At 36.1% G+C, this 9,635-nt stretch overlaps 2 protein-coding genes across 3 annotated transcripts; both read right to left on the bottom strand.

The window, feature by feature from the left end:
- Positions 1-354: 354 nt before the first annotated feature.
- On the bottom strand, positions 355-4,651 carry LOC109102849 (ankyrin repeat and SOCS box protein 11-like). Its single transcript, XM_042731063.1, has 7 exons — positions 3,870-4,651; positions 2,609-2,688; positions 2,312-2,419; positions 2,059-2,209; positions 1,838-1,972; positions 669-854; positions 355-587 (listed from the first exon to the last, which is right to left on the bottom strand). The coding sequence occupies exons 1-7, from the start codon at positions 3,964-3,966 to the stop codon at positions 463-465; spliced, it is 882 nt and encodes a 293-aa protein (XP_042586997.1). The 5' UTR covers positions 3,967-4,651; the 3' UTR covers positions 355-462.
- Positions 4,652-4,782: 131 nt separating this feature from the next.
- Positions 4,783-9,635, bottom strand: LOC109102471 (phosphatidylinositol N-acetylglucosaminyltransferase subunit A-like). 2 transcript variants are annotated; one of them, XM_042731062.1, is made up of 7 exons: positions 9,270-9,635; positions 8,159-8,481; positions 7,639-8,071; positions 7,125-7,257; positions 6,903-7,035; positions 6,207-6,413; positions 4,783-5,832 (listed from the first exon to the last, which is right to left on the bottom strand). In XM_042731062.1, the coding sequence occupies exons 2-7, from the start codon at positions 8,456-8,458 to the stop codon at positions 5,584-5,586; spliced, it is 1,455 nt and encodes a 484-aa protein (XP_042586996.1). In that variant the 5' UTR covers positions 8,459-8,481; positions 9,270-9,635; the 3' UTR covers positions 4,783-5,583. The 2 variants fall into 2 exon arrangements, with proteins under 2 accessions (XP_042586996.1, XP_042586995.1); XM_042731061.1 differs by lacking the exon at positions 9,270-9,635 and adding an exon at positions 8,603-8,973.

Below are 9,635 nucleotides of genomic sequence, written 5' to 3'. Positions count from 1 at the left end.
AAAAAAAAAAACTAAAATAAAAAACTATTTTATACTAATATATATATATACATACACACATATATATATATATATATATATATATATATATATATATATATATATATACATACATACTTTTTTTTTATCTAAAATAGAAAGTTTTTTATGATGGGTAGGCTTAGGGGTAGGGTAAGGGGATAGAAAATACAGTTTGTACAGTATAAAAATATATGATGTCTCCATAAGACATGGAAACCCAACGTGTGTGTGTGTGTGTGTGTTTGGATATAGTCATACATTAATTTCAACAAATTAATAAGTCTTTGAATGTATAAAAATATTTATTACAAAACAAAAAATGATACACCTTAACCAAAAAAAAAAAGATTATTTACAGGTAGAAATGTGTACAAAATGTTATTCAAAAAGAACAAGATTACTAAGTGAACCATGTTTGGACAAGGAAGGTTTATGTGTGTTTTAATGATAAAGAAGATAATTATGTAGGAGATGTGGTAAGCAAAGCATCTTGGTTTTGTTTAGTCCTTTTTGTCCCAGAGAACGTCGAATACACCATCTGGACAGCTGAGACAGGGAGCACGGACCTGCAGAACCAAGCCAAAATCAGTATCGCAGCACACAGGTGCACACTGAGTTTTCATATGATATCCTATATTTTCATTCACCTGTAGTCTGCAAGAGATGTTTGATGCTCTGATCTGCTGTCAGCTCCAGAGCTTTCTTTCCTTCAGAGTTCCTTAAGGTCCCATCAGCCCCGTGCTCTAACAGTAGCTCCACCTCTTTTGCCCCGCCCACCCTGCTTGCAGCATGTAAAGGTGTGTCAAGACCCCGCCCATAATGTACATCAGCACCTGGAGGGAGGCAAGGAGCAGTGTTAAAATTTCCACCCAAATTTTTTACTACTATATTGAAAAAAGCTTATTCTCATTAGCAGTTTTGGTGAGAGTTTTGACAGTCTCTACTTTTTTGCTGCTACTGCTGCTTTTTAATAATCTATTCAATAATTTAACTTATTATATGCATACTTATACATTCATGTACATCCTGCACTGTATATACTGTACGTGCCTATGTCTGTGTAGTTTGTTTGAACTGCCTTTTCAGAATTTCATTGTTCTTAGCACACTGTACCCTGTACATATCACAATAAAAAACTTTGACCTTTAAAACTAAAACTATTGAAAATCATTTTAGGTATTACAATAAATTTTAAATAAAATACTATAAATATATACTTATATAAACATATACATTTATACTAATATATAAATATTAAATGAAAACCTAAAAATGACAAATATAGACATTGCTGACAATGTTTGTTTATTGCTAAACTTACCAAAACTAAAACTGAACTAAATTTCAAAATTAATGAAAGCTACAGGTTGTAGAAATATTAAAAAATAATAATACAGATGTTCTAAAAAAAACATAAAATTACTAAAACTAAAATTAAAATGTACACTGAAAAAATCTAAACAAATAAAAGCTAATAAAATATGAATAAATGCTGGAACAGTATATTAAAAAAAAATAATGATATAAATATGTGTGTGTGTGTCTGTGTGTTTATTTAATCTAGTTACAGCTAAAAAAGAGAAAACATGATCTCTATAGGATTTTTTTTATTATACTACAGAATGTAATGAACCTTTGAGAACACGCAAAATTAAACACTGTATTACTGTAAAATGCATTACCAAAACAAAAATTATATTTCTGTAATGATCTTAATGGCCCTAAAAATGTATTTATTAACCTATTAAGAGTGGTGTGTGTGTGTGTGTGTGTGTGTGTGTGTGTGTGTGTGTGTGTGTGTGTGTGTGATTCTGACCTGAGATCAGCAGGCTCTGTACACATTCTGTTGCCTTGGATTCACATGCACAGTACAGTGCTGTTCCTATGCTGGGAACCTCCATGTCCACATTCACACCATGAGACAGCAGCAGTTCAACACATGCTGTGTGACCTGAAACATATACATAAAGACATCTGGTTTACTGATATCCCAATGTTTTCAGTGCATTGCAAATTCACACAAATCATCACACATACCTCTCTTTGCTGCTTCATGGAGAGGTGAGCTCTGCAGATGAGCTGGATGGTGCACAGAGCTGTAGATCAGAATGAGGCTGACGAGGGCAGGGTTTCCACTACAGCATGCACTGAAGAGAGGAGTGGCTCCATCAAGAGAGACAGCATTGGCCTGAATGCATGTATATATGTTAGCCATTAATGTATGTTTATGCAGAAACAATGAGCAAAATAAAGGCAGATACTGTAAATAAAGGGAAAGGTATATACATACATCAGCACCATGTTCCAGGAGGAGTTTAGCACAGGTGAAATGGCCTCCAACACATGCTTCATGCAGTGGTGTGATTCCATCTAATGTAACCATTCCCACATTGTACCCCTGTACACATGCAAACATAGACAATTAATTTCCTTCATTCACAAAAGGGAGTTTTCAGTTGATACAAAGTCTGTTTTAAGGACTGGTTTTTGTTATAGTGTTATGATACATATTTAAGTGTCCAGATATTGTTGTGAACTACTGTATTCAGTTTGAAAAATGTTTTGGCAGTGTTTCTTCCATCAGTACCTGTGAAAGCAGTCTTCGTAATGGCAGCAATCTTCCTTGCAAAGCAGCGTCATGTAGAGGTGTTCTGTCATCCCAGGTATCTAATAAAGCAGAGACATGGACATTTGTATGGATATTTAAATGAAGATGTGTCATATACACTTTTGTTGTTTTTATTTAAATTAATAATAATGTATATATATATATATATATATAATATATATATATATATATATATATATATATATATATATATATATATATATATATAGACAAAAACCAATCTCTACTACTAAAAGAACACTTCACCCAAAAATGTCAAAGGGTTAAGGGTTACCATCAACTGTTTGGTTATCAACATTCTTCAAAATATCTTCTTTTGTGTTAAGCAGAGGAAAATTGAACGTTTGGAACAATTTGTTTCAAAGTTAATGATGACAAAATGTTCATTTTGGTGTGAACTGTCCCTTTAAGAATACATAATAAAGGATAATATTATTATAATTGCATTTTTTATTGTTATTTCTTATGCATCTGTTATGATTATTTTTGATGACCTTTTAAATCATTTTAATATAAGGCACTTTGAAATACTATTGTGTATGAATTGTGCTGCATAAACAAATTTTGTCTGTTTATTAATAATTGTTATCTTTTAATGATTAAAGGGAATGTTAAGGATTTTTTCATGAGATTTAGTATTTTATTTATTTTCAGTTTTTGCCATTGTTATATAGTAAAGTATAGTCAATTGGTGAGTTAGGGGAACTGGAATTGGAAAATGTCCCAGGGCAAAATGTAACATTTGAAAGCCAGTGGTTCGTACATGTTTTGAGCACGTGTATAGCCCACTGAGTCACAACTCTGACCTCAATAAGAGGTCAAATGAGCAAACATCCGGAGACTGTTTCATCCCCAAAATATAACCAATAAACCTACATACAATCCATTCTTTTAGAATAAATTTATCCCTTAAAAGCATTTAAAACTAATTAAGCCAGAATAAAGACAAGTTAAACAGGGTTATCTAGACCATAATTTAAAGCCAAAGTCAATTTCCTTTTTTTATTTTCAGAGTGTATAATAATTGAATTATATGAACTTGGTATTACTATCATAGAACATCTTTCTCAAGGTCCAGTGGTGACAATTCAGTGGATATCACAACAAAAAAAATGTAATGAAGTGAAAAGAGACCTTGGTCCTTGTTATGAACAGTATACGTCTGTCTAATAAAAACATTAAGGAAGAGAGAGGACAGAGGTAGAGGATGAAAACTTACCTGCCATTAGTGTATTACACACATGTCCTCCATACAACTGAAACCTGTGATCCCATGGCGTACTCCAGACATTCACTTGAGCATGAACCACAGCCATCTTTAAACTTCACAAGAAGCCACCGCAGAGACCTCGCAGGAAGAACAAATGAGATAATGGAGCGCAGAGATATTCTTCAGAGGAGTTTATATGGCCTTCAGAGAAACAACAACCCCCTTGGCAAGAATGCACCTCCCACCGTTATCAGTGATATGTGCTTGCACCCACATCTCCTTAAACTTGAGAGGTGAGCATCCCCCGCATAAACACATCCCCTCAAAATGAGTCAAAAACACACATTTACAAAACCCCTTCAACCAGAAACAAAGTCAAGACAATGAATTAATCTTAAAATTACAAACAACCTCAAAAACAGATATGATTTTGCATACACAGCGAGCAAAATAGCTAAAACTTAAAAAAAGACAATGAGCCATGAACCTAAGCCAACATAACTGCAAATGTAATTGGTGATACAGATACGGTGATACAGCAAAACATGATTTACATAAAGTGTTATGCAGGAACAGGACCGTCCAAGCTGGATAGCCTGGCTATTGAATGTGCATGTGTGTGAAAGCAGTCAGAATGGGCGATAAGTGTGTGTTAACGGCCTTTTAGCCTTGAATGGGTGAGGGTGTGTATTATCTGCCCTGTTCGGGTGTTAGCATAAGATTCCTGATCCAGAGAGACCCTGACTGTTATCTACAACAAAAACAACTACTTTATCATAATGTACCAAACTTATACTCAACAGTTGCACATTTCAAGTAGAATTTTACATAGATGTTATGTTATTGCATGGACAAAATCCCAATAGCACCAACATATGCATTCATATCAACATTAAAAAAAATAAAAGAATGTATATTTATAGTACGTTAGAAAGTTTATTGTAGATTGTGTCAACAAAAATAATTCAGGTAGTAGAAACTTTTGTGCATTATAATCAAGTTCACAATACTCCCAGAGAAGGTCAATATAAAATAGGTGCAACAAAGAAAGCAGGTATGAAAAGTACAGCGCCCAAAAATCTGTATGTGAACTGTATGTGCTTTATGTTTGGGTTTAAATAAATGCATTTACACCATTATCCAAAATCTGCCAATAAAAAGAAGCAATTTCAGTAAGAACCAGTTTTGAGAGAAACAAGCACTGTCACATCCAAAAAATTGAACAGATATGATGCAGCTTACCTTTCATACCTCCACTAGAGCAGATAAAACTGTGTTTGGCATTAAAACGTTCAGTTCAGCTCATTTATATCAGTTTAAATCACATCTACACCATACAGATGTGCTGTTAGAAGAAAAATGTAAAGGTGATATGGGAAAATCTGTCACTGTTTGTTATCTATCTTAAATCTAGACGTTAAAACATATTTGTGGAAAAATTTCAACAACTTTTTTCTGATGGGGGTTTAGATAAAGGCAGCTTTTCAGTGTTCAAAAGCAGGCGCTGGACTATAGAAGTTGCTGAGGAGAGCTTTTAAAAGCTTTCTCTTCACCTGAGGTCGCTGTTTTATACAGGAATGTAAACAGTAGTCAGTACATGTTTTGATGTACCATAGTTCACTATGACGTACCAGTACAACAGGTTTAGTTCAGTTCATTACTTGCATCCTTACCCTTCTAAATAAAGTCCATCATGAGACTAATGTGAGGTCATGTTAGATCATTAATCAGGCAACACAGCTGGGTTTGGTGTTTTACTTTTCTGCCCCATTCGGCTGTGGGGACCTGATGAGTCTATGGCAACATCAATCAGATGATCTGGGCGGAGCCACTGCAGGAGAAGCAGGAAGAGGAGGCTAATAACAGCAAAAAGGGAGAAAATGGAGCCTGCCACAGCACCACAGTGAGAGTGCAATCTATGCAGTCGCTCAGAAAATGGCAAAACGGGCTCCCTGCACACCCGATTATACACCTGAAACACACACACACACAGAGTGGGCTCATTATACATTTATTCTAATAATAACATTTAATAATAAAATACACTTCCTTTCAAAACCTTGGTGTCAGTAAGATTCATTTATTTTAAAAGAAATGTATACTTTTATCAGTAAGGATGCATTACATTGATCAAAGGTGACAGTAAAGAAATGTATAATGTTGCAAAAGATTCCTATTTCAAATAAATGTGTTGTTTTTTTTTATTCATTGAAAGATTTATGAAAAAATCTGAATCAGTTTCCAGTTTCAGCCTTGGTGAGCATTAAAGACCTTACCAATCGTTTTTTAAAGTTACCCAACAAATGTGCATCCAACAAATAATTCAAGCATGGTATTAAAACTCACCTTTTCTGTGCGCTCGGCAACGTTTCTCCAAGTGTACAGTGTTCGGACCTTTTGGTGGATGGTGGCAGGAGATGCCACGTTTCCTGTGCGTATTCTTGCAATTACAGTTTCCAAGCCATCACAGAGTGAACGAACTGATGGTTCACACAGAGTCACCAACTCATCAGGCAGGACTTCAGGTATACCTCCAACACGGGTGCTCACCACCTGTAATTTAGATTTGATCACTGATGAACATCCAAAAATCAGCGCTCTACAATAAGGTTGGCATGTTGGCCAAGGGATTCTTTTCTTTTTGTAAAGAAAAAAAATGTGCAATAATAAAAATAATAGCAACAATTCTAGCAAAAACAATTTTATGAAAAAACAAACAAACAATGTATTATTTATCTGTGTGGGAAATAAAACAAACAAAGCTGAAGTACTAGCCTGTCAGGGCCAAAAGTCCTTGCTGTTCAGTCCTGTCATAGACTAATTACATGTAGGCTATTTAGATATTTTCAATTAAAGAAACTTACAACATGGAAACCAGTTAATTGTACATTTAAAACATGAACGCATCTAACATATATTGTGCATAATGTCACACAATATTCTTCTGCACAACTTGCAGTCAACATGATATGTCATTTGCAACCCATTTTACGTCTATTATGTGTTTTCATTCATACATATTAATAGAAAAAACCCACATACCTGCAGCCCACAGCTGGCTCCCTCCACTATGGCCATACAGAAGGCCTCGGTGAGAGAAGTGTTGAGAAAGATATGCCCCTGAACAAGAACATCCCTCACATCTTTATGATCCAGAGCTCCCAGCAGACGAACCCTTTATAAACATAAAAATAAGGGAGAGTCAAGAGATTACAAACAAACTCACATCTAGAGATCATTTCTGATGCCCGCTGACTTTCATACCTGTCATGAAGCTGATATTTTTCTCGAACCTCTTCCAGTACGATTCTTTTGGGTCCCTCTCCACCAATCAGAAAGCAGAGATCTGGATGCTTTCCACACAGTTCAGGAATGATTCCACTTAGTAAATCAATCCCTGTAAAACAACCAGCCATCAATGAAAGATAAGATAAGAAAACCTTATTAAGTAGCTAGACATTAGCTTTTACTATTGTTGTTTTTAAAATATATATTTATTAATAACTCACGACATTTTAAAAATATGTTTTTTTTTTTTTAAATATTTATTTTCCCCAAAAAATATGATTTTATTTTGAATTTGATTTACATGTATTCAAGGAGTAATTGGGCATTTATTTGCTTGATAGCTACTTCACATTACATTTTTAGAATCGTTAAATTAAACTTTTCTTGAAATTGACATTTTTTTTCAAAGATTACCATTACCCCCAAACAGAACTTGCATATACCATTACATTATTCTGTAGTGCAAATAAAAACACCATCCTCTAGCTACCTTTCCTGTAAACCAGTCGACTGATGACCACAATGGTAATCTTGCTGTTGTCACGGCAACAGGGGTCAGGGGTGAAGTCAGTGGGGTCGACAGCATTAGGGATGACAGAGACGATCTCAGGGTCAAGGGCGGCTCGCAGTGCAGTGTTCTCTTTACTAGTGTACGACACACACACAATGTGATTGGTGTCACACAGAGAGACGGTCAGCAGCTTATTGGTCAGTACAGAGCTCAGGTCCGCAAATCCAAAGAGAGAGTGATCTGTGAATACGGTGTTGAGCCCCATAGTCTTGGCGTGGAACAAGGCATCATGGGCCATCGTGGAGAAGGAGCTGTGGGCGTGCACGATTGTGATGCGTTCACGCACAAACACACACCGGAGTAACGGCAAACTGTGAAAGCAGGTGGTCGCTGTGGACTGATTATACATGACTGAAAGAAAAAGACATGGGGATGATGTGAGTGGTTAGGTGTGATATGTACGACACTTTAACCTAATGTAGTATATTGAAAAACACACCTGCAGTGGTAGATAATACACCTTCAGTCCATTGGTCAGGTAGCGAATCCCACGACGGTCTCCATATACATGAGTTGCGATCACAACCTTATGGCCCTTCTCTATGAGGCACTGTGAGAGCTGGTAGATGTGACTCTCCACACCACCCATGTTTGGGTAGAAGAAGTCTGACACCATACATATCCTGTGCTTCATGCCCTGCTCATGATCAGTGTGCTGCAGTGTGCTGCTGAAGGAGTGTGTGTCCAAAGATGAAGGGGGTTTAGGTGCATGTGTGTGACCTCTCTTCCTGTGGCTCATGGTGATGTGAAGTCCTCAGTGCTCTGTCATTCAAAAGTACAGATGCACCTCAGCACAAGCCAGTCACACTATATACAGACTGCAGCATATTGTGGTTGAATACTTTACTACAACACTGTAACTGCACTCAAAACGTTCACCCACCATCATCACGGATGTGACAATAGAGATTTGATTTAATAGACAAACGGATGAATGAAAGAATCTTGAGTTTTGCGAATTTAACACACTTTACGTACATTAACACTACGTGTCATTTACATGAATGACAGTAAAATACTAAAACAATCCCCCAGTCAATCGCTAGCTGTTAACATATGAGACTGAATCCTTAACGAATGAACTAAGACTGTTGAAGATGTGTGCTGCATCTAGATACATCTTTAGCACATTTTAAATCCATTGTTAATTCGTCATGTTCTGCCATCATAGACATTGAAAATAGCCTTTTTCTGGAATAAAATACAAGCGAAACAGGAGATCATCACGTCTACTTCCGTGGTTTTGGGTTTTTTTTCTTCATGGGGTAAAATAATTCAATGCGACGGTAAGTGCTGCCCTCTAGAGCACACATTACTGTACCTTGACAAAGATCTAAAAGTTTGATTCCTGTCAGAATAAAAAAAAAATATTTTTAGGTAAATACTTTAAGCCTCATAAATCGTATTTTTGCGATGTCGCATAAGGTAATGCGATTGAATTTTGTTTGTTCCACCATATAAGAGGCGATCTCACTAAATCTGCAGTTTTCATAATCAGGGGATATAAATGTAAATGAATACAGAGTTCAAGAATCAATGCAATGCAATACCTTTTCCTTTTGTTCTGGAAGCCGATGTAATTTTGGATCCAAACACAGCCAACCCAGATCTCCTAGTCTCTGAAGATGGAAAAAAAATTAGAGCAAAAGAATATAGGCCTAGGTCTTGATTACTGGCATGGATATCGGTGGAAGCGAACTAAATTTGATGGTTGGACATGTGTTCAAGCTAAAGAGGGTTATGGCACAGGTCTTCATTACTGGGAGGTATGTGAGGAAGAAACGTGAGTGGCCTGTGGGAGTTGTGAAGGAATCAGCCCCTCAAAATAGCTATGTCATAATGAACACAAAAACAGGGTACTGGAATCTGCAGCTGGTAACTTTGATGGCTTTGACTGAACCAGTCACTAAACTGAA

This window comes from Cyprinus carpio, chromosome B9, assembly GCF_018340385.1.
Source record: "Cyprinus carpio isolate SPL01 chromosome B9, ASM1834038v1, whole genome shotgun sequence".
NCBI lineage: Eukaryota > Metazoa > Chordata > Actinopteri > Cypriniformes > Cyprinidae > Cyprinus > Cyprinus carpio.
The sequence above is the reverse complement of the archived record's forward strand: the minus strand, read 5'-3'. Positions and strand labels throughout refer to the sequence as shown.

What these genes read in the sequence shown, in the direction of transcription:
- LOC109102471 (XM_042731062.1), bottom strand. Translation starts at nt 8,458, where the DNA reads ATGAGCCACAGGAAGAGAGGTCACACACATGCACCTAAACCCCCTTCA. An exon ending in TCGACTGGTTTACAGGAAAG is followed by an intron (nt 7,258 to 7,638) that starts GTAGCTAGAGGA and finishes GTTGTTTTACAG; the next exon opens with GGATTGATTTACTAAGTGGA. An exon ending in GAGCCAGCTGTGGGCTGCAG is followed by an intron (nt 6,414 to 6,902) that starts GTATGTGGGTTT and finishes TCTAAATTACAG; the next exon opens with GTGGTGAGCACCCGTGTTGG.
- LOC109102849 (XM_042731063.1), bottom strand. Translation starts at nt 3,966, where the DNA reads ATGGCTGTGGTTCATGCTCAAGTGAATGTCTGGAGTACGCCATGGGAT. An exon ending in GTGTAATACACTAATGGCAG is followed by an intron (nt 2,689 to 3,869) that starts GTAAGTTTTCAT and finishes CTGCTTTATTAG; the next exon opens with ATACCTGGGATGACAGAACA. An exon ending in ACATCTCTTGCAGACTACAG is followed by an intron (nt 588 to 668) that starts GTGAATGAAAAT and finishes TTGGTTCTGCAG; the next exon opens with GTCCGTGCTCCCTGTCTCAG.